Source organism: Lissotriton vulgaris, unplaced genomic scaffold (genome assembly GCF_964263255.1).
Source record: "Lissotriton vulgaris unplaced genomic scaffold, aLisVul1.2 SCAFFOLD_1839, whole genome shotgun sequence".
In the NCBI taxonomy this organism is placed as follows: Eukaryota; Metazoa; Chordata; class Amphibia; order Caudata; family Salamandridae; genus Lissotriton; species Lissotriton vulgaris.
This window is the reverse complement of record NW_028243641.1, coordinates 475,581-500,210: the sequence shown is the minus strand read 5'-3', so window position 1 is coordinate 500,210 and position 24,630 is coordinate 475,581. Positions and strand designations below refer to the sequence as shown.

Genomic DNA, 24,630 nt, shown 5'->3' with positions numbered 1-24,630 from the left:
TGAAAAATGTCTGCACAATTGGTTGATAATTCCTCCAAAAATGTCAGGTTTCTGGGTGTTCACTACCTTTTTGCAAATGTCCCTGCCTGAAATGTTAATGAATGTTAGCAAAACATTTCTACCATTATTTGTGAGTCTAAGGGGCATATTATCAAGGACAGGCGATACATTATCGCCGCTTTTATCGGCAGGAAACTGCCGATAAAGCGGCGATAATGGCCTTGATAACATGCTGTATGAATTCCAATCGAAGCCCATGTTAGATGTGAACACATCTAACATGGACTTCGATTGGAATTCATAGAGCATATGCCCCCTTGTTCTATAATTATTGATGAATTGGACCTATAATTGTCATAACTCAGATTATTAGTATCTTTAATTTAGTTTTTTATTTAATCTATTCTTTTTCTTTCTTTCAGGTGGCACTGCTATCACCTAGCCCATTCCATACATTAGTATTTATTTGAATTTTAAGGATTTTCGGACTTTATTTGCTGCACCGTTTGTATTAATGTGTTTTGCATTTCACGAGCTACTGACCTAAACCATTATGTCAGGATTGATGATAAACGTGGACTTCAGTGATGGACATCCTAAAACTAAAGCCAGCCATGATCATAGCAACCAAAAACACAAGCGATTTCTCAAAAGACGAAAGTATTTGGAAAGTAAAGGTTTTTTGAAGCAAAAGCAGCTGCCACACCCAGCCCACCAGCAGCAGTCAGCTAGACTACACAATCCACAGTTTATTCAAGAACATTCAATAGGTTTCCAAGAACATGGTAAAAATACTGGGAACTTTGAGGCTTCGACGGACCGCTTGGCTGGAAGGAACTTTGAAAGGAATGCAAACTCCTTCAGTAGTGATACATTTTCATACCTTCTACCCCCCCAGAAAAGTTTGCCAAAAACAAACCACTCTCTTTATTTGGAGCATCATGGCCATCAGTCAGGGGACCTCACTGTGACAGTGGATTCTAATTCCCACAATTCTCGGTCTGCTTATTTTGCTTCTGTTGGCACAAAAGCCGTTGGGCACGGTTCTGCGAAAGCTAGTGTGTCTCATGCAAACACTCAAGCCCACAGGAACCAGTCCTGGTCTCACCTAGGTGCACATAAAATCAACCCACTGAATGAATATGAGAGCGGCCTACCTCCAGTAACCGAGCTCTCATACAGGTTTGTGGCAATTGATTGTGAGATGGTGGGAACAGGACCTGGCGGACGGCGCAGTGATTTGGCCCGTTGCTCTGTGGTAAGCTACCATGGCGATGTGGTATACGACAAATATATTCAGCCACCAAATCCCATCACAGATTTTAGAACCAGGTGGAGCGGGATCAAAAAACAGCACATGAAGAATGCAACTCCTTTCAGAGCTGCACAGAAAGAGGTGAGAGTATCTGGCCTGGAGTTGGGGCTGGGAGAAGGAGAGTACACTTGCTTATTTACAGTTCCAGCCTCCAGTTGCTTTAATACTTTGTGGGAATATTAAAAAGGATGTGAGCGGGTGAAGGGGCGGTGTTAGGCATACATGTGTATTCAACCTTCCCACACCATGCCAAAAGGTGTATAGAATATGGGAAAGTAACATGGGTCATTGTTCTTTTTGGCCTGTGTGAGGGCTTTCCCAATACCTTCAGGATTGTGTTACAACCAGTACGAGTGAAAGAGTTAATCAACGTTTTCACTAGTCCTAATGATCTAACTAAATGTCCTTCCGGTATGCGTTGGAAAGATGGAAAATTAGGTTAATGCTTATGAAAATATTGATAAAGCAGATTAGAAGGAAGCATCCTGTTTATCCTTCATCTGCTACCCTGTTTTATTTGTTGTCATATAGATGATTTTAAAGAGATTATCAATCTGTTGTTCCACTCTTGGTGGAATATTTAGTCCTACAGATACAATTCATAACTGTGCTTCATGTAATGTAGGGTGATATTATTTGTGCTGTAAATTGATTTGATTGTCAAGCAAGTCATTGTAAAATATTTTCTCCTTAGATATTGAAAATCCTCAGTGGTAAAGTAGTCATCGGACATGCGATCCACAATGACTTCAAAGCACTCAACTATTTTCACCCTAATTCCTTGACCCGTGATACTTCCCGGATTCCGCTGCTCAACAAGATGGCTGGGTTCAATGAGAAGGAGTCTGTCTCACTGAAGCGTCTTACCAAGCAGCTGTTAAACAGAGATATACAGGTATTTAGCAGCTGTTACCGGTTTCACATTAAATTAAAAAGTCTTAAATTAACCATTACATTTTATTTTGACAATGGACGTTACTTATCCAAACACGTTTTCAGTAATGCGTCCGAACTAATATTTAGAACCCAGGTTCCAGGTACCATAATCGGCCTCTAGAAAACATGGTCTCCTAGTTGGACCTGGATAATGTGCTCTTTGCCGTGGCCCCAAAATGCTGCACAGTAATTAACTTTTTAATAGAAATAGAGAGTGATGTGGTGGTACTATGCAGCTGGTTTCTTCCTTCATGTGATTTTCATTCATTTTAAGAAAAATATCTTTAAATGTACCAGATCGGTTGACGCTTGAAACAGAAGAAAAATAGCTCCTCTTATGGGTTGTCTCTGACTCTGTCTGAATATTCTGTCTGAAGTTCTGACTACTGTGCCACTCACCTTGGATGAGCTTAGTTGTTGCACTGTGCAGGTAACAGTTTATTTGGTGACTCCCACCCCCCCCCAAACAGTCAACAAGCAGGGACCCTCACTGAAAAATAAAAATGACTGGAGCATAGCTTCAGTACATTAATTTCCCTTCTCGGCAAATCTTTCCATTAACAGAAGGCGGATCGACGTCTGCTCCCCTAAATATTGGGGGCACCTGCCACAACTTTGGGAGACATCTCTAACCCCCCCTGCTCACACAAAGGATACTCGACCCTGCGCCCTCTGCAGATTACACTTCTGGTGTAGCACAAGTTGCGCTTGTTTCCCCTGTGTGTTTTTCTCCTTTGTCTTGCTCTGAGTAGTTTCCTTCTGTGGTGGCAGCCTGTTTCCTTCGGGTGCAGTCCCCTCTTTATTCTCCCTTCCCTGTTTTCCTCTTTTATGCAGTTCTACTCCTGAGGTGTCCCTGGCTCCTAATTCCTTGTTTCAGTCTGGATATTAATAAAACACAATAAAAACAACCTATCAGACGTTTTGCAGTTGTCTGATCTTCCCAGGTAGGAAAGCCTTCTTCCCTGAGGTTTAAACTACAAGTCTTCTTGAAAGTTAAGAGGTAAACCCTTTGCTGCTGGTTCAGTGTCACAGAATGTGCTTGTCAAGGTTTCAAGTCCTGGATATTATTTATCGGTGCTGCAGCTTTCATACAGTGGTGGAGTGCCATGTGAAATAAAGTAACCTCTAAGGTCACCTGCATTACCGACACGTTTCTTGCATGATAAAACATCTACACATCGGCAAAATCTGACTGTCAAAGGTTGCACCGTGATTGTGTTGTGTGTTATTTACTATTTATTGGGCAGTCACTTTATTAGTTCCTATCAATCTGTAAATGTCCGCTTTTGCGAAGGTTTTTATTTTTAATAGAGGTTTGTCTTACTGGATATTATGAGCAGGCTTGTATTTGTCTCGTGTGTACGTGTGCATCCTTGGGTACCTCCGGCACTTCTGCTGTCGGATATGTGTATGTTTTATGGTGTACATATTTGTATTATTAAGATACTCTGCTGTATGGTTACATTTAGTGGCATTTATAGGTAGGTTATTGCGCCTTTTGGTGCTAACGAGTGCATGTGTACTAATTGTGTGTATGTTGTTGAGGATGATGTTTAATAGGTACTTTGAGGCTGTTTTAATTCACAATTTATTTTCTGTCAAAGGTGGGGGCAAAAGTACATGGAGCGCTGAAGCAGAAAAGACATTACTTATAATCAGTTTCCGGTAGTTTTGTTGGTGGTGTTTGCAGTTCCTGCCTTACAAATTCCTTATTGTCTTAAGTTTGAGTTTTTGTTGAGGGAAAGGGACAAGCTTTCCCTATCTCCATTTCAATTTACGTTTTTGATAGTAACTGCAGTGCTTCAACACCCCATTTTTTTTAAAAAAAACAATCAAAACCTATAATTAGTTTTACTTTTCTAGTCCTTTTTTGCCTAGGCAGGTCAATTTATTATGAAAAATCAAAGACTTGACATATTCTATGAGGTGGTGATCTCAGTACTCGCTCAATTGATAGTCATTCCCACAGAAAATTGGGTAAAAACTTGTGCTGTACTTTTGTTTAACCCCTTCGCTGCTGATGACGAGCTCAGCTCGTCTTCAGCCACGGGTGGCATGTGCTGATGACGAGCTGAGCTCGTCATGTAACGCGGAAAACGGAAAACAGCCGCACAGCGCAAAAATCACCGCAGCAGCGATGCGGTTAATATGGCAACGTAGTTGCAAAGAGGGCTCAAAAAAGAGGGTGCTTTTCAGTCTGTCTTCCAGAATTTTGCTCCTAACATCTTGTTCTCCAGTGCATGTTGGTATCCAGCCCCCTGTCACGGTTGCTTCTTTTCCCCTCTCACCCGCCCACCCGCCCACCCATCCCCGTTGCTTCTCCCCTATTTGTTTCTTCTCTAGCCCCAGCCTCCCTCGATTGAGTTAGACTTTTCCACATACAAGTCTTCTCCCTCCCACCCATTTTCTGTGTGTTGTAGCTCACTCCATTGTCCCAACCACCGTAGCAAAGCACTATGGAGCGAACACAGCTGCCGGTGTCATGGTGCTTTTTTTTTCCCCTTCCCACCACCCACAACCCATGATGTTTCTTGCCCTTCCCCTATGTTGTGTTCCTTGTCCCTTCCCTCCTGCCAGACAAAAAAGCGCTGTAAAAAAGGCTGTCACATTGTCAAGACCGATTATCTTTGCCAATGCTTGGTATTTTATTAGTCTCAAGAGACTTCAGAATGCTTGGTGCCAGACAGTTCGGGAGCATGCTAGTGGGGACACCAGTGCTGCTTTGTGGTGGCTTAGGCGTTTTTTGTGTGTTTGTACAGCTTATCCACTACCTCACCTTGATGCATTTTTAGGTCTTGCCTAGCGTTGCAGTGGATGCGCTTCTTGCTCTGCAAGTGCTATTGTGGTCTGGTTGCCTTTGGAAGTGGGGTGGAAGCTCCATTGGCGAGCGTCACACTTTATGTTCAAGGCACGCTTTTCATTTGCACTGAGGCTTTTTGGTCCCCTCCCTGTCTCCTTTCTGGCTCGCCCACCCGGACTAGATATTTGGCACGCGCACTGCTCCAGTCAGTAAAGGCACGAGCAGTGGTGCTCTCTCTTGCCTCTCAGTACCCGGACTGAGTATTGTGCTCGCGCACGGCACCAGTCAGTGTAGGCATGAGAAGTGTCTCTCTCGCCTCTCAGTACCCACACTGCATTTCACCATAGAGTATGGCACAAATCTTGGAATTGTATTCTTTAATGTGTGACTTCTTCAATATTTGTGGCACTTAAATTTTTCCCCATCTCACCGGATAGCTTTTTAGTTGCAGGCTGTTAGAGCTCATGCTGCTTTCACTTTGCCGATCCACGGCACTTCGGTTTTGGTTTGGGGCTTCAAAATTTTTAGAGCACTTTTGTTCTACCAGCGTGAAGTTATTTCCAGTATTTTCTTAGTTAAGAGCTAAAATTAATTCTCGCTCCTTTCGGAGAACAATGTTCAAACATAAGATGTTTGCAATGGTACAGATGTATGTGTGTGTGTGTGTGTGTGTGTGTGTGTGTGTGTGTGTGTATATATATATATATATATATATATATATATATATATATATATACATAGTGTGACAAATTAGAAAAAAACTAAAAGAATTGGATGTTCAGAAACTTAATTTTGTAGACAAACATGAGTTTATTTACATTCCAAGATTTTCTTGCAGGTTTTTCGATAGAAACTGTGGTTGCTCCAAGGGGAACGTGCAAAGAAATAGTGCCTGGAGATTTGAGTGGGTGGGGAATAATTCCCAGGGTGAAAGATGAAGAGAAAGTAGAGAAGTTTAACGCGAGATTGATCTAGAGTATCAATCTAGGTGTACTGGCCCAACACTATTTTATATGGTCTAGGTCCGCGCCAGGACAGTCTTGACTAACGGAGCGCGTTATAAATCCGCATATAACATAGTTACATTGGTTCATACAATCACAGATTGTAATTATCTGTGGCACGTGATCAGTAGGGGCTGGGTGGGTCCAGGTACAAGGGTATGTGTTCGTCGATGTTTTCGACTCGGCTTGTGGCATATAGGACACTTGAGCCTTTGCCTGCGAGTCTTCCTCAGGATGGGATAGGTAGGGATGGGAGGCAACCTGTACATGATTCTAGTAGCACTGCGAGCCAGCTAATGCAAAAACATAGGCTGACATGTTCGGTGGGGGTGTACAGACTCAGTTTGCCACCAAGCCCACAGTATATTTTATCCGTAAACAGGGTAGGTCCTGCATATAAGGGTACTATCGGAACTACACTACATTAATCCTTTCACTAACTTGGTAGTTCTCCTATGTGCTGTCCTTCTCTGCCTCCCCACCGGCAGGTCACCGTCTCCAGGCAAACCTTCCCACTCCAAAGAATAGGACAAAACATTTAAGATGTGTCCCCTCCATCCCAGAACTGGAAGTAATGTTTGAGGTAAGGCCTTAGAACTTAGCATAATGCCCCTCGACAGATCAGGGCTCACCGTTAGGTTGAGAGATATGTCTGGCATATCCTGGGATGTATTGTTAGTGTACTATTAGGATGTGGCTCACATCAGGATGTTGGTTTCCCTTGAGTGAAGTGGTAAAGGTTGTGTATCAAACTTAGTAGCATTGCTTACCCATACATGTGAGGTTTGAACAATAAGCATTGTTATATTCCACAGTGACTTTACTAAGTGATACCTATGTCTTTTTGTGGAAAGTATTTTTGTCTCTTGTGTATTTTTTACACAAGCTGGGCTGACCTAGGAGCAATCAAAGTGTCAGCGAGGGAAGTAAAATACTGGACACATACCTCCAAAAGGCATAAACCGTTGATGTGGTCACCAACATATAACGGATGTATGACTTTACAACGCATACTTTTACCACGCATACCTTTACAACGCGGTTTTTACAACGCATGCCTTTACAACGCATAGCGCTTTGGGGTGCTGGATAGTGAAAAGTTTAATTTACTATTCCAACTCCAGTCCCCGTTGACACTAGGGAAGGTGTCGGATAGTAAATTAAACTTATTCCCTATCCTAGAGCGCCCCCCAGCGCAATGCGTTGTAATGGTTTGCGTTGTAATGACTGTGTTGTAATGGTAGTGCGTGGTAAAAGTTTCGTTGTAAAGGTTGCATACCACATATAACATTTATTATTTAATTAAATATGAACTGATCCCACCTTTCGGACATTTATTTTGATAAGGCTCCAGCGCACATTGAAGCAATGCAAGACCAATCTGGTTGATTGCCCTGGATTCCATACATTCCTTGATTATCCCAATGCCGTGCCACTGCAATTTACGCCACTGCGTTATGCCACTAAGCACCAGCCGTAAGCCATGCAGGTCCTTATAACGTTTACCTGCAGAAGCTGACCCTCATAACCCAGTCTTTTAATACCTGTGCAACAGTCAGCAGAGCACCTCTGCACACTTTGTACTATCAATAACAAAATATGTATCCTTAATGAGGTAGTTGTAAGTTCTATCTAATGAAAATCAATTCATATACAGTACAAAGTATTTCAAAGAGACCGTGAATGCAAGAGTTACTTTATAGCAATTTGTGTGATAACGCACTGACATTTACAGAATTGTATAAATTATGTGGGACAAAACGGTGCTTGGTGGTATAAGTGATTACACTGTGCAAGTGGAACAAAAAAACCTGATAAAAGTGATCAAGTAAAAATGGCTGTCTACATAGTGCCAGAGTTAATATTTCATGACCGTTCGTTCCAGTGGAATAGGCTTAATTATTCATGAAGCATTAAAGAATTCAGAGCTCCTTGGTAGCATTGTTCACTTTGAAAAGAAAGTGTGTCATCACTGAGTATCAACGACGTTTCAACATTAAAATAAGAGCAGGGTCATCGTCTGGACAACAGCGCAGTATTGGTCCTGAAGTTTTTGAGAGAATATATACAAAGTGTGAATTAATCATGCATTCATAAATGTCTTTGCTATATGACTCCTAGGTTACGAAAGAGTAACTACCCAATTTGTAGCATACGGAAACCTGCAAGAGAATGGATACATTTCAAGTGTGGGATAGAGAAGGAACAAGATATTAATGTGGTAACTTATGCATTCAAGAAGCCTGTCCAAGAGTAGGTTACTTTACAGGTGGAAAAGATGTAAAAGAATGTATAATCATGATTATTGACAAGGCCAGGAGTAGCACCCATATCTAGAAACAAAAATGGCGCAGGAAACGTGTTTCTTATTAAAGATGGAACCAAAGGCAGTGCTGTCTAGAACACTTGAGACTGCATGTGTAGGAGAGTAGGGTCTGCTTCCTATGGTTACCCCCACCTTTTGCAGTGATTCTCTGGTTTTTCGACTTTAGTGTGGCTGTGGTCCTGCTAATTAGACCCACAGCCCAGCTGTTCTCTCTCTAAATTGATACCATGTACTTTAGGTACATACCAGATTGGTTACTAGTTACCCAGGGTATAGGTCCACCCTAGGCCTACCAGGGGCTGCAGCACGTATTGTGCCACCCCTGGCTGACCTACCAAACTGAAACCACAGGCCTGTTCTTATAGCCTGGATAAGGTGGTTTAATCACCCCTTACTTAGATATAGTATTCCTTTTATCTATATTCCTATATAGACCCATATTAGCCACTCCTATGGAAGACCTCGACAATCCAGGAGGTAGAGTGCTTGGTTTTATGCGAGAGGGTGCCATAGCATGAGCTGAGCCCCTCTGCAGCTTTCTGAACCATCTCCTTATAGCTGTTCTATGATATAGCCATACCATATACTCTTAAGTGTATAATAATCATCGTGGTTAATGCTAACTTTGGTTTGGCTTTATCAAAACATGTTGTGTAAGGTGTCAAACACTTTGGAATACTATTTCCCCCTCCCCCCCCCCCCCTCTCTCGCAAGTTTTGGTGGCGGGGCTAGCATTCCACCCTTCTAGAGGGAGAAGACATGTAGTTACTGGTTTACCCGGTTAAAGTTAAACAGAGCCCCAGCATCACAAAATGGATGCTGCTGCTACAGACACGAGTCTGCCCTCCTGCTGCTGGACGAAACTGCAGCAGGGGAGGCTTGGGCAATAGGTTTCCTGTCTAGGGAGGTGCTGGCACCTCTCCAGATAGGCTTTAGTGTATTGAGGCAGGGAGGGTTGCATTCAGTGAATGCTTTTCAGACACTGCCTGAGGCACACAAGGTGCTCAATGCATTTCCCAGTTCAAACCGGTTGCTGGGGCGCTCAGCCCCAGCTCTGATGCGAAACTGGACAAAGGGGAAGGGGTGTAACCACACCCTCCCCAGGTCCATCCATAGGAGGAACCTTAGTTAGTCCACCCCCTAAACCTACTATAAGTATAGTCCCTATAATCATATAATCACTATAAGATAGTCCCTAGGACTTAAGATGACCCTGGACGAAACTCTGCAACATATATCCTGGACCTTCGACATTCCATTTCGACTGGAAGACGGAAGAAATCTCCCTTGTGGTCAAGGAGTGACCACCCTGTCCAAACAGGCACCAAAAGCATCTTTGCCAGTCTGCATTTTCAAGGCTCCTGCTGAACCCTGAAGAATCTGCTACACAGGACACGGACTTCCAGACATCTCTGACCTTCGTACCCAGCAAAGCTGAGACCTGTGGCGGACACGAGAGACGTGGGACTGGAACTCATGGACATCCTGCATTTTGCTACCTGCATCGACTTCCCAAGGTATTTCGAAGTTGTGCATTGGGGTGCTTGAAGCTCCAGCCCAGAGCACCTTTTGCACCGAATCTCAGACGCTCACGCTCCACAAGTGTCCTGTGGCCTGCTTTGTGCAGTCCCACTCCTAGTCCGTTGGCTAGTGAGCCCCCAAGAAGACCAATCCTTGATTTAACTTGCTTTCCTGGTTGCTCCAGGCTTGCTCCAACTTCCCTGCAAAAGAGAAGTTCCACAGGCCTGGCTGGTCTGCACCAAAGCCAATCTCGACATCTTGTGTGGGATTGCGTTACCCAAGGTTTGTTGGATCCAATCCAGATACCGACACCGCAGTCAACTAGATCCTTCGTGGGACAGCTCGAATCCAGCTCCTGGTCGTCGTCCACGCCTCCTGGACCTCGTGGCTGAAGAGACAAACGTCACATTTTCACCTGAAATCACCCGACATCTGGTGGCATCTTTCTTTCGCCGCCTTGGTCACTGGCTAGTGGCCCAGACTCTGTCTCCTCTGCTTTCAGGTTCTTCACATCTCCGATCCACCCTTGGAACCACTCGGACACTTTTCCTCTGGTCGCCTCAGCACTTCTTCGCAGCTCTCCATTGGAATAGACGACGAAACCCGACACGAAAAGACACCTATGCACCCGGCTTCCCTGGGTGAGGTAACACAAGTACTCTGGTGCTCCCGTGGGTATTGACTCTCCAAGTGTCCTAGTCAAAAAGGTTTCCATTGCAGTTCACCTCCTTGTACCCTTAATCTTTAAAATTGTAACTTGTTTGTTTCCCATAGAAAGTCAATGGTAACCCGCGGCTGTGTTTAGACTCTGCTTGTGTCTCCTGTGGGCCTCCTACATCCTAACCTTTGGATGTTTTGAGTAGCCCCAGAGATTCCACATTCCCCATGCCTGCTTTCTAACTCTCACGTGGTTCCTATACCTCTATTTTAGTATATGGTTTGTGAGGCCCCTAGGGCAAAACGTATACTGTGCAACTTATTGTATGCTAATTAAGTTCCTTGTATTGTACTTTTACCTCTGACCTCATAAAGAGTGCAGAGGGGTTGTGTTTAGAATAAATACATATATATTTGATATATACCTTGTGTGGTGTGCTTTCATTTGGTACTATAGAGATTATAAATGGTAAAACAACTTGCTTAATTTGTCTTAACCTGAAGGCTGCTCTCCACAGCTACCACTAGGGTAGCTTTCTATAAGGTTGACTTTATAATCTACCATCAATAAGGGTCGATTGGACTGGTTTTTGTTGCCCTCTAGAAAAGTGGACCTCATATACCAGGCCAACTTCTCACAGCATGCATCAGGGATGTTCCTAAAGTTTGTCCAAAATCTGATTCAGAGAAGAGCCAAATTAGTTGTACACATAGGAGACACCTGTGTGTTGCGGGATAGAAAGCCAGTGCGGTGAACAGAACCAGTAATGATTGAGTGAGGCGGTTATTGAAATGGGAAGTCCTTGTTATGGGGACGGAGAGGCCTTTGAGTGGAGGTCTAGTCCTCTCAAGGCAAGAAATGCCAAGGCACTATGGCAGTAAACCAGAGGGTGAGATTGACTATATTAAGAGTGGTCATTCAAGCGCAAAGTGCAGGGAGGTGCAGACCCATTGTGAGGTTGGAATTGTGGATCAGCTGCGGTAGCAGTGCTTGTCCAGCAGTAATTAAATGGAAAGACGTGAGTGACACAGGATGAGTAAAGAAAAAAATATCTCTTATGGTATTGAAATAGAGAATGGGCTGGTTGGAAGGCCGTTCTGTTCAGTGTACCTTTAGAAATTCATACAGATTTAACATGTTTATAAATAAGGTAATATTATGTCTGTGGGTCGGAATGAAGTAATGAGCAAATATTACTTCTAAACATCCGTACAGACGTTTTAGACCGTGTCAGTGGATAGTACAGAATTGCATGAGAAATAACAGGTCAAAACAGCCTGGAATAAAAGTACGCTAGTGGGCTGTGTTAACTCCATGGCTGCTATGCGTTTTCCCCCTCCTGTGCTGGGAATTGCTATTCTTTATTGTTTTATGACGAGCTGGGCTCGTCATCAGTGTTTGAGGAGGCTACACCATGACGAGCCCAGCTCGTCATGAGTGTGGAAGGGGTTAAAGTATTACATTTGTCTACGGAATTAGGGCATGTTGTGGTTGCTGCACATCGTATTATCCATGTGGATTCACATCTGTTCAGTAATGCTTAAATATGGCCTCTACGAGAAAAGAGTTTCACACAGTCTGTTACCTGCCAGTGATATTCTGTTTCGGAGTGTGACATCATCCTGAAATGGGACTGCAAGGGAGCACTCTGTGTGCTGTTTAATGCGACTTTTGAGTTGGGAGGGTTTTTAGGTCTCGGCTAAACGCGCGGAAGCGCGTCTCGCCGAGATCTTTTGTTAGCGAGTGTGCTTCCCAGGAGACCAGTTCCGGCCGCGCGCATCCTTGGAGCCGGTTTGAAACGGGAACGCGCGCTGTGGCCAGGCGCTGGCTCCTGGGAAGCTCAAGCACCATACACGCATGCGCATACACACACACAAGCGCCCATGCACGCACGCACATACATACAGAGACACCCCCCCTGACACATACACACACACACACACGCGCACACACAAGTGCACCGAGGCCACCCCTCCCTCACCGTCGCACACACACGAGCATACACGCACACACACACACACACAAGTGCACCAAGCCCCCCCAGCCTTTTGGAACTTACCTGGCCAATGTCGGGGACTCTGCTCTCAGCACGCGGCGCCCAACCTCCTGCTGGCGCGGCCCCGGGGCTCCACACCGCTCACAGGAGCCCCGGGCGCGAGACGCATTTGACTCCGCCTACCTCCTCTTCCGGTCTGGACGTGGCCCCGCCCCCGTCACAGGCGACCGTGCCTGACTTCCGGGGTGGCCGCGGCGGGATTCCGGGGGCTTTTAGGATGCTCCTCAGCTCTGTGGATGCCGCCCATTAACCCTAGGGCCTCCTACCAGCGAAGCACACGCTCTGCCGCCGAGCTACTTCCCCTGATAACCATAGCCTTTACCCTGCTAGTGGCACTCTGTTAAGAGGCCAAGCCCCCAAATGTACCTCGCGAGGAAACCGGAAGCGCCGCTAGGATAAAGTCGACCATAACAGCGCTACTCCCTGTTGCATCAAAGCGTTGTTGCTAGAGGCCTAGTCCCCCAAAAGACTTCATGGACACATGGGTGCTGATAATGCCGAAATAGAAATTACATGATGAAAGGTAATTCTTCACTGTGTGCAAAAGGCAAACTCCCCCTGAGATCTCGGAGTGGTTTACAATCACTTCATTTGAGGTAAGAGCAAGGAGACGCTAAAGCAGACGAAAACCTTAAACTACATGTTTACCTTGCAGACGAAAACCTCATACTACATGTTTACCTTCAGCTGCATCATGCATTCAGACTCACCTCCCGCTATTTTGGCTTCCCACCAAAAACCGGTAAGCAAGTATTACCTCTGCGGAGAACATTTACTTATTACGCAATCCCTTTAGCGATGTTCTGTTAGCACGCACTGTCGATCGCATATAACTAAATAGCCTTGTTGAAGCTTGTTAAAGCTCAACTGTCTGGCGTAAGCTGTCAGTGTTTTGGTATTGCCAGTGCTTGTCTTGTTTTAATGTTTTAGTAAAAAACATAAATTATTCGGGATGCTCCGGTGCCCCGTCTATCTGCAGCCTGCCTAACTAAACTTGATGCTCGGAGCTCCTGCCAGTTTCCATCGTAATAAATAACTTTCGAAACGGTGTGCCCTGGCGGTACTAACAAGGTCCTGTGTACTTTAAACACAGCAATCCTATCACACCTGGAGATTAGCAGTGCCGCAGGGAATGTGCAAACTGAACCCATGCCTACTGCTGCAACACTGTGGGAACTCCAGGAGCAAGGGGAGTCAGAATTCTGTTTATTTAATGCAACCTTTTAACTCCAGCCCTCACGATGGCGCAGCCAGGTTCCGGGTGGGGGGAGGGGTAGGTTGCACGGGTCCCCATGGAGTGCGCTAGCGGGCTAAGTGCGGGTAGCGCTGGCCCCGTGCAGCCTCCCTTCGGTGATTTTCGTCCCTTCTGACCTACAGCTGCGCTATCGGCCCCAAGAGCGCAGGCTGAAAGAAGGGTGGGGGGCGACCATTGCGCTCTAGCCCCCGGTCCTGAAGCCCCGCCACCCAAGAGGAGGAGCCTGGCCCTCGTCGCCTCAATGCACGCCGGACCCGCACGAAACAACGGCAGGACACACACATGTCCGAGTGAGCACAGCCAAATCGCATGGCCTCCACAAACCTGAGCGGCCCTCACCCCATCTTGCCCTCGGGCGGTCCAACCTCGGCGAAGGCCGGGTGAAGCCATATCCTGGGGACAGATCTAGTAATGGGGATTCAACTCATCGGCGCAAAACTGCCTGGACAGACGAGCGGTCCCACGCCTGGTGGTATGCCCCAATGCCCTGAAGCTTTCCTGCACCCGCAGAACAGGGGTTCGAACCTGCGCCCTCCGTAAGCACGCCATGCGGACGCTTAAATTATCGCCGCCAGCCTCCCTTACATCTCTACCTCTCCGCCGCAAAAACAGGGAGCCTGACCAAGTACGGAGGAGCTCTTAAATCTGCCCCCCTTAAAGCATTATAAACCAGCAAATGCCGGGCAGTGCCTACCGGAAGGTGCTTCAGGGAGAGGGGGGGGCAGCGACTCACCCCACTTTCAGTTCCCTCCGACAGCTTGAAACTCAGCACGAGTAAAGATGGCGGGACAGACAGATGGCGTGTCCCGCGAGGCAGTTGGCTATACTATATTGACTATAGTTGGCAGCGGTAGACATGAGGCCACGTGGTCTCCCCATAAGGAGATTCGTACCCGTAATCTTTCCAAGAGTATTCTCAGAACCCCCTCTGATTTCAAAAATCGACTCTGTCCGTGCTATGTGAAAGCCGGTATTGGTGTGCAATTGGCACAAACCTAAAATCGTTCGCACTGTTGTTAAATGTTACATTTCCTTTTAGCCTAGAGTAAGCTCTGCTATTCTTCACAGCGCGCCACGTTCACTAAAGCCGCCGCACCCTAACCTCAAGTGCTGAGTGCAGAGTAGTGAGTGCAGAGTAGTGAGTGCAGAGTAGTGAGTGCAGAGTAGTGAGTGCAGAGTAGTGAGTGCAGAGTAGTGAGTGCAGAGTAGTGAGTGCAGAGTAGTGAGTGCAGAGTAGTGAGTGCAGAGTAGTGAGTGCAGAGTAGTGAGTGCAGAGTGAGTGTGCAGATCAGCGAGTGCAGAGTGAGTGTGCAGAGCAGTGAGTGCAGAGTGCTGTGTATTGCCAATGTTAATGACTGCCATTTATTTTTGATTTAAAGAAAAAAAAATGTCATGAGCAATGCCAATAGCTCTACCTTTAATGATGCCGAGACCATTGCATTGCAAATGCTTGTTCTTTTACTTTTTGTGTGGTTTGCCTAATATAAATTAAGTTACAGGGGCATCAAATTGCATATAAAACATTGATGGAGTTGCAGTGGTAATTTCCATAAGTGTATGTGAGATTTTTTTGTGCTGGAGAGATTTATTATCTGTGATTTGGGAATATACAGAGAAATGATGACATTTAAAGTGCCCATTTGTAGGTGATACGTCTAGTAACAATGGTGATGTGTGTAGTTGTCTAGGTCATTGCTTTCACTAAATGGTGTGTAGTTGTCCAGGTCATGGCTTTCACTAAATGGAAATAAAAAGGTGGATTAATTTACTAATCCTCTTGAGGTAAGACTAGACAAGTGTTTGTTTTCTTCAGTTTTGCACACTTTGTTTGCAATGGTACTAAAGGTGGTCTCATATAAAATGCAGTTTGTGTCACTGCTTGATCTGGGAGTTAGGAGAGTTTACCTGGGTCGATACCAAGCATTTTTAGGTATCCTCTTTCTTTCATTTTTATTTATCTCTCAAGAAGTCAAATCTCCATTGCCAAATTGCGACAAATGTGGAGAAACTGACCATATGGGAGACTAAGTCAGTCCTCCAGTGTAGTATCTCTTGGAAGACTGAGGGGTATTATGTTACGTGGGTTTTTTATGATGGCCACCAAGTTTCCCTTAATAGGCCTTGATGGTGACGCCAAGAAATGGAAGAGAGTAATTACTGAGATTGTGCGAAATATCGACAGTCACGGCTATTGTTTGTGCGAAATATCGACAGTCATGGCTATTGTTCAACCAATGCATTAAGTTATTGAGGCCTGAACTATTACCCCTTGAAACCTTGAGGACGTTGTCTATGTATCATTTGTGTTTATTAGCAAACGAGGGGTTGAATTGATGGACAGTTGGGTTTTCAAATTTGTTGACATAAAGAATGACAAAATTGGGAGCAAAGCATGCTCCCTTTGACACTCCTTTTGCATTGTTGATAAAATGTGATCACAAACAGAACTTTTTTCGAAAGAAGCTAATTTGCCTTTGAGTAGCGCAGAAAGAAATGAGAAGTACTTGTTGGGGAGTGGGCCAGAAATTCCAGTGGGTGACAATAGTGTTGTGGCCATTTTGAAAATGAACCTGGCGACAGAGAAGCACTGAACACTAATGTTTCCCGAATAATTAAGCAAGGTTCATTGGAATGAACTGTCATGAAATAACTGCCATTGTATCTATTGCCATTTTTACTGATCACTTTTATGGGGCTTCTTCGGTCTGGGTTGTTCCACTTATATTTTGTGATCACCTACACCGTTTTTATACAATTCAGTAAATTATCTTGTCTTTCATTACATATATAGTTATAAAATAACTGTTTCATTGAGTCTCCTGAAATACTTTGTACCATAAATTTGTTTGCAATTAGATACAGTTTGCAGATCTCATTGATCATAAGTATTTTGTTATTGATACAGAGCCAAACACTGTTGTCTTTAAATACAATGCCCTGGCCCGCCCAAGGTAACAAGGTTGCTCCTGTGTTTACTTGTATATGTACCCTCTACGCTGACCACGCCACCAGGACTGCCTGGAGTTGCCAAGTTTACATGCAGAAGATCCGTGCTGCCATCTGAAAGACACGTTGGATTTCCTCACAAGGATAAAGTCATGAAGCACCTAGTTAGAAGTATACTAGTGGTGTGAGTAGCCACAAGAAAAGTGAAAGCATTGGGTTGGAAGTCAATCTACGCTAACACTGCCCCACGTTGTCACTGTTGTTTATGGAAATCTTTGAGTAGTCCCTTTTTAGGAGAAAGGATGGGAGTATCTAGGAGCAGAGGATCCTTCCAACGTATTAATATTTATTTGAATGTTGTGAACACTTAACGATACAGTACAGTAGAGGAGAGCAAGAGAACAGATGTCTAGAATTGTAACTCTTCGCTAGTCTGATACTTATGTGCACCGTAGACACATGGACTCCTGAAGGACCTGTATGCAATGCTTCTCCCATTCAAGCAAATTGATATGCTGCAAAATTGCGTTTTTAAGTCTCCTGTGTACTACTTTCCTAATGACAGCTGTTCCGAAAGTTTATTTAAATGTGCCAAAAAATGTAGAGTCTGTTTGCAAAAACACTTATTTGATTAAACACAACTGGCATTCTTACATCCAAACATGGTAATCTGCCTTGCAAAAGAGGTGCATACCTAACATTTATTAACTGCTATACATTTTATCTATGGTGTATGCAGGTACTCTCAAAATCTTTAGAAGTTACACCATAAACCCACGTTGCTTATAAAAAGTCTATGCACTTGTTAGAAAAGATCTTCTTTTATTGTCTTCCAGTGTTATTTTTTCTTGCTATAGATGCATTCATATGTATGTACACATTTTACCTCACAACTTTGAAGTGTTAGAAAAATATTCCCATGAAATTATAATTGCTTGATTTGACAAGTGTCCCAGCTCCTAGATAACTGAGCAAGGAGACTAATCAGAGAGACTTCCATGATGGCAAAGGCTGCTGTGAAGGATCTATGGTCCTTTACAACAGAAATCGGTCTAACTTGGGTTTGTTGTTCATAACCCCAGCACTTTGCATATCTAGTCTAAATAGTTGTTAGACAAAAAAAAGCCTTCACTAGAGAAATCCTACCTTGAATTTTAAGCAAAGCAAACAACTTCTATCCCCCCCGTGAATTATTCTAATGATAGCAGCATGATAAGGGTTGGTTCCTTATCGGGAATCACTGGGGTACCCAGCGGAGAATAATACATGGATCAAAGTATAGAAGACTCTTTATGTAAAACCTGCTGTGTAATAAAAGTAAGCTAAAACTGGGACGAATGTTGACCTTTCCGCATGACAAAAACTCTGATTTTACATGATACTTCTCAACACAAAACACTGGGGTATGGTAATGGTCTATATACCTTTTGTCAATTCATTGTAAATTTGATTGATTTTCCTTCTATCAATTCTTGTGAATTGTATGCTCCAGTATCTATATCCTGGTAAGTAATCCATCTCCAAATATTTGTTTTTAACTGTTGTCTCTAAAGCGTTTTGCATCCTCAATGACAATCCCCATGAAATACAAATCCATTAATAAATTTAAAAAAAGGGACAATTTCCTTGATTAGTAGAGCCAGAACAATTACCTAAAGAAACAGGAAAATGTGTCATGATCAGATGCCATCAGCTCTGCCCATGGAACTTGAGAGTTTGAACACTTGTTAGCGACATCAAGGTTATTGAAATGAAACCCCGATACTGGCTATATTATTTGAAGGTATCAATAACACACTGTACATAGTGACATCCGGGCAAATCAAAGCATGAGGCGTTTGACATATATGATCCCCTCTTGTGGCAGCAGTAGCCTTTTCTTCTAAACATGTGTGGCCATTGATCAGGAGGGTACAGCATTCTCAAGTCTGTCAGGTCTTCACTAAATGTATCATCTTACTGGTTTGGCTCATGTAACCTGCTTCAGCTCAGTTATCATTGACCAGTTTTGTAAATGTGAATGGCCAAATACTTCCCAGTCTTGTTGTGCATTTGGTAGAGGCTTATCCTAAAATATTTCCAGGAGTTATTTTTGTCATAGATGCTTTCACCAAGTATTAACAAGGAGGAGGAACAGTGACTTGCACATTTGGGGGTTTTGTTCGTCTTTTTTCCTTCTGCCGTACAAAATAGTGTGATTGTAGGTAAGTGGAGAAAAAAATCTTTTAAATGTTTAAAGCTGTGTGGTGCATGAAATATGCAAAAATATAAGCCGTGATGACTTTCACCTTCTTTACCAATAAATGTGGGCGATCTACCCTGCTGAATATTAAAATCCAGTACAAACTTACATTTTTCTTTATGTTTCAGTATGTGAGTTCTAAAGCAGTTGTTTCTATATTCTCTGCAGGTTGGAAAAAATGGGCATTCCTCGGTTGAGGATGCGAAAGCAACAATGGAACTGTACCGCATCATTGAAGATGAATGGGAGAGAGAGCTGTCGTGCAACCCTGTGCAGGACTAACCAAGACAAGGGAATCCAAAAGCAGTGCAGATGTGGGCTCAGGACTTTGATAGGATAGAGACGAATCAGCCATCAACGTTTATAAGGATTTAGTGTAACTCTTGACTGTGAAGATGTGTTAGAAGGGGCAAATGTATTTTTGGAGAATTTTCTCCATTACCAGAGTTGCAGTTGTGGAAGTAAAAAAGTTGTTGCCAGTCCGAAACAAAAGCAATATTCAGATATTGCTTTATAATTTTCTCATTAGTGCTAATAGGTGGACAACACCTATATTTTAGGAATTACCTGGTTATGATATATGCGACAGTGTCTCAATCTAAAGTCTGTTAAGTACTTTATGTTGAAACTGTAACAAAACCACAGCAGTAAGAATGCGTGGGAGGCAGTCTGTGAAGCGTGACCAATGTCCATGTACCCTGGAGGTGCTGAATCTCACTATTGATTACCTGGCCTTCGACATCATCTTCAGTGTTTAATTTAATCCACAATTTTTCATTGATTGGGGAAAAAAAGTGCTGGAGATAAAGCTTGAATTATCTCCTGTTTACATTTCCCTAACTGTGTTCGGTGCGCCAAATGAAGATTGTACTGTATCTGAAGTTGTAGCGAGTGCAATTTTGTGATGGGCTTATGTGATCTGCAAACCGTGCTTCAGTAAATTTCAAGTGGTGCTGTAACTTCATCACGTCTTAACATGTGTTGGGGAAAGTGGGATAATGCTACTTCTTAGCTCCCATATGCTACCTGCCGTGTCTCAATCCTTAATGCTTTTGTTTGCTTTCAGTGTGCAGATCTTCCTACACTCTGTGCACTAATATACTATACAACTACTGAATGTCATTGAGTTAATTTAAACAAGCATTGGCATAGCCAATAGGGCTCGCCTTTGGGACCTTATAAGTGTTTAGCCATGCAACAGTTGGTGTTGTTGCACCAAGGGTATTGTGCTGCATAACTACATACTTATAAGGCCCCAAATGCGAGACCTATTGGCTATGCCAATGCTTGTTAAAAAAAAATTGTGTCATGTTAGAGCAAAACTAATTTGACTAAGCTTCCACCATTTTGCAGTTACGCAGTACCAAAATGCTTCATACCACTTCAACTCCCTAGAACTATAGATTAGAATACATTAGAGAACAATTGATGTGAAATGCAAGCAGTGCCCTTGATAGCGTGTAACAGTTCAACATAAGAACAATCTTCAAGTCTGTGTTGGAAGGTGTTTCAAAGCAATTGTAATGCATTAGTAATGATGGTGGAACCAGTGTGGTATCCCTGCCTTACCAACGGAGTATCCTCTCTGGGCCTGGAAGTGACTGGATGTGATGATGCCACTGAACAAACTTTTGTGGAAACGCAGATGTACCAAGATTTCTATTTCAACTGGCTGGTAATGAGATTTGACAGAACCCACCTGACTTGCCCTATCTAATGGCAGGGTATCATGGTGACCAAGTGGTTTATACTTCTGCTAGAACCATGTTACTTCAAATTACAGGTTTAACATCTGCAAGTCTGTCAATTATCTAGCTGTGTACTAAAAATACCAGTTACTATATTAACTATTGGCCACAGCTTCTGCAATACTAAAGATGGTACTGTTCTGAATGCAATTCCACATGGTATTCAAACTTTTTTAATGCAGGAGATAAGGAATGATATCCTTTTTGCACGAGAATGAGGAGCTGGAATGTCATTGTGGAGGTGGGGGATTGGTAATGTGAAGGGCCCAGGCAAAAATAGCACTAAATACCAGTTTCCTAAAGGGGAAATAGACTAAAATTAATAGCTATGACCACAATGTATCCATTGCAAATCCACTACAAGCAGATTATGCTAGACTGACAACAGTCAACAATGCTTCTTAGAGATGGTAAGAATAGGTCACAGCACACCTTAGTTAATTACTACAAGGAGGGATTAGAACGTTCAAGCATCTCAATGCAACCCGCAATACGCCAATGTGGCAGCAGCGCTCAGTACTCTGCCAATCACTCATGCCATTCCAGGTGGTGCATCTACCCCTTCAGCAAGCTGGTTGAAATGAAACGTCATAGAACCAAATTACAATATATTTGTTAGGAAGGTTTCCTCAAGCAAAATTAAACCCATCTAAAGCACTTTTCGAGCACTATCGCCACAAAAAAACTTCCAAAGATAATCTAAAAGTTTAAAACCCTCAGATTGGGTCTAGAAAGCCATTACAAATCTAAGCCGGCAAGAAGTCTGCCTAGTGCGCCATCTGAAGGGGCCTAGCCGGCAGGTCAATTAGAATTCGCACGACAAGCCCAGCACAAACAATTTAATGTTGTACATCTCACAAAACACTCTATTGAAAGTCCCTAATTATCACTGTAACTAAACCTTGCAATAATACAAGCAAAGCCACCATCAGCTACGAATCAATCCTAGGGCGGGCTAGTTTTATTCTGCAGCGGGACTTGTGAGAAAGTGGCCACCTGCTTAAATCTGATGCATTCTGTGGGCAAACCAGCTTAGCCAAAATTCCACTATTATTAAGGGTGAATCCCCTCCCATCCCTCGCACTTAAATCAGCTCACAGCCATAGCAAGCCTCGAGACAGCAGAGGGAGGGTGACAAATTGTTGCCGTCTGACACACCTGAGGGGCCGGAGGAGTGGGCCGCCACTTCCAGGTCGTGGGTGCCCCAGGGTCGGTCCCACCCGGTCATGCTGAGGGGCTTCAGACCGAGGCACATGTCTTTGGTGTCGGGCAGCACTCGAGGCGAGGAGGTGGGGAAGAGCATCTTGCTGACCGCCGCTCCCCCCTCGAAGTCCTGGAAGTCTGCTTGGGCGGAACACAAGAAAGGCGAGAGTTAAGGGAGCTGAGTTTGTGCCACCTCCAGACCCAGAAGGCAGCCATGCATTCGGCAGGCCAAAGAAATAAAAAAATCCCCCAACCCTTTCCTATCCTGTTTCCATTACTGACTGAGCCGGCATGTGACCCAGCGGCTGACAGAATTTCACGCTGCCGCCTGTGACATCAGCTTCGCAATGCAACAGAACAATTGCTTAAAAGGGAGAGGTGGGTAAAAATAAATCAGTCTCGCATATGGGAAGAAAGGTGTAACCAAGGCAGGCCAGGTCACAGAAAAGCCGGGGCAGTGTGAAGCAAGCAAACTGGACGCAGTGGGAATCTCTGCCGAGTCCCATGCATACTACTGCGTAGCGACAGTGCAGAGAAGAGAAGAGAATCTGCTAGTTCAGTGTTGCGCCGCCCAACCGCCATCCCTCGCCAACCCTTCCCCCACCAAAAGCACTGCTCTTCAGCCCTGGAATGTCTCCAGCCCTGTATCAGCCGCCCGAGCTGTACAAATTCTGCTAGCATAATCTATTCGCCAAAACTTGGCTACTGGCTCACTGATGCTGCATTGTTTATCACTGAGTAATGTGGTTAACTTTTTTTTTTTTTAAAACATTTTTTAATTACTTTTTTCCCTTTTTATGCAAGGATTTGATAAACATTTTATACAAACACAGATAAGTGGGGTCGAACAAAAGCACAATATGAGTACATATACAATTACGGCAACAGAAGCAGGCATCCACAGAGAAAGAAAGAAAAAGAAAATACATTTTTAAACAAAGAAGAATAAACGATAACCGTCAAATTTTTATATCTTAAATCCAATCTGTAACAGCGGCCCAAATCTTTGCTCCCTTTACACTCTTCCTTCTCCCCTTAGTCTTATAAATAGCTATTTCCAAATTATACATCGCGAGTAATCTTGCCCGCCAGCTTGTAAATGAAGGGGGATTGGAGTTAATCCAATCATTTGTGATACATGCATGCACAACTGCCATGCAAATAAACAAGAAGGAAATCATTGCTTTGGATCTTGTCTGAACCGCAGTACCTGAATTAGCGCCTATCGACACCAGTTCCCCAGTTATACGCACTGGTGATCCCATTATTGAAGCTAAAAAGCGCTCAATAGACAAAAATAGGTCCAATAATTTAGGGCACGCATAAAACATATGAACTGCATGCCGCCACAAACGAGCCACATCTGTTACATTTAGTCCCAGCTGATGTCCTCCATTTAGAGATCTTCCTTGGGGTATAATACAGATCATAAATTGCCATATAATGTTGTGCACACATCCTACCAGTCAGCAAGACTTGGTTTGCCAAACTAAAAGAGTTAATAATATCAAATCCCTCTTGATTTAACTTCCTTGCCCACTTCTCTTGGCATTGCTCTTCATCATCTGGAAGTACCTCAATCAAATAGGAATACAATTGACCAATGGGTGTTTTTTTCTTCCATTCTCTCAATTAAAGGAAGTTTTCTGAGTTGATGTTCTAAGCCAGGGTCTAGCGTACTCAAATAACTACGAATTTGGAGATATTTAAAAAAATCTTGTTTTGCTAGGCTGTATTTTGCTTGTAACTCAGTGAAGGCTACCAACTGTCCATCAAGACATAGGTCTCCTAAGCGTTGAATTCACTTTAGACGCCATCTGCACGAAATCTGGTCTAGAAAAATCAATGGGAGTACTCCGGCAGCGTCAAATGGAGTATAAGCGTATACATTTGCAAAATCCAAATGCCGCTTGACCCGCCTGTACACAGAATATGCAGCTTTAAGAATTTTAAATTTAGTTTTCTTAATTTAGCTTGGTTCCAATACTTTGACCAGGCACCCATTGGCTTCCTCCCCCAGCCCAAACTCATAAATCGGAGGACTGTGACAAGGCATAATCCTAGCCCTGTCCCCCACAACCAGAGGACTAATGAATTGCAAGTCTGCTGCCCAGTAATAAAACAAAAAATAAGGAATACCCCAACCACCACGATTTCTGGGCAGCACCATTTTTTTATACGTCCTTCTCTGCCGCCTGTAGCCCCACAAAAACCTGGAGCTAATCTTCTCTAGCCTCTAAAAGCATAAGGCTGGGAATTCAAGTGGGATAGTTCTGAACATATAAAGAAATTTGGGCAGTTTGACCTTGCATGCAAAGATAAATGCAAATGGTCTAACCATTCCAACATTGAATTCACTTTAGTGAGTACAGGATTCTTATTTATCTCAGGGATCTTATTAATTGGTAACTTCCGAGGCAGTTATTATATCATCAGCGGGATCGCCACCAATGCATAAAATCTGTGTCTTGGATATATTTAATTTATACCCCGAAAAAAGCCCAAACTTAGATGCCAATCCATCAATAGCTGGCAATGTCGCTGGTAACAATGACAATATCGTCCGCATATGCGAGCGCTCTATACTCGATATCCCGCAATTTAACTGGTTTAATATCGA

General features: G+C 43.7%; 1 protein-coding gene across 1 annotated transcript; it reads left to right on the top strand.

Moving 5' to 3' along the window:
• The first annotated feature begins 425 nt into the window (after positions 1 to 425).
• ISG20L2 (interferon stimulated exonuclease gene 20 like 2) lies at positions 426 to 20,023 on the top strand. Its single transcript, XM_086948643.1, has 3 exons — positions 426 to 1,396; positions 2,010 to 2,210; positions 19,228 to 20,023. The coding sequence occupies exons 1-3, from the start codon at positions 554 to 556 to the stop codon at positions 19,339 to 19,341; spliced, it is 1,158 nt and encodes a 385-aa protein (XP_086804769.1). The 5' UTR covers positions 426 to 553; the 3' UTR covers positions 19,342 to 20,023.
• Positions 20,024 to 24,630: the final 4,607 nt, after the last annotated feature.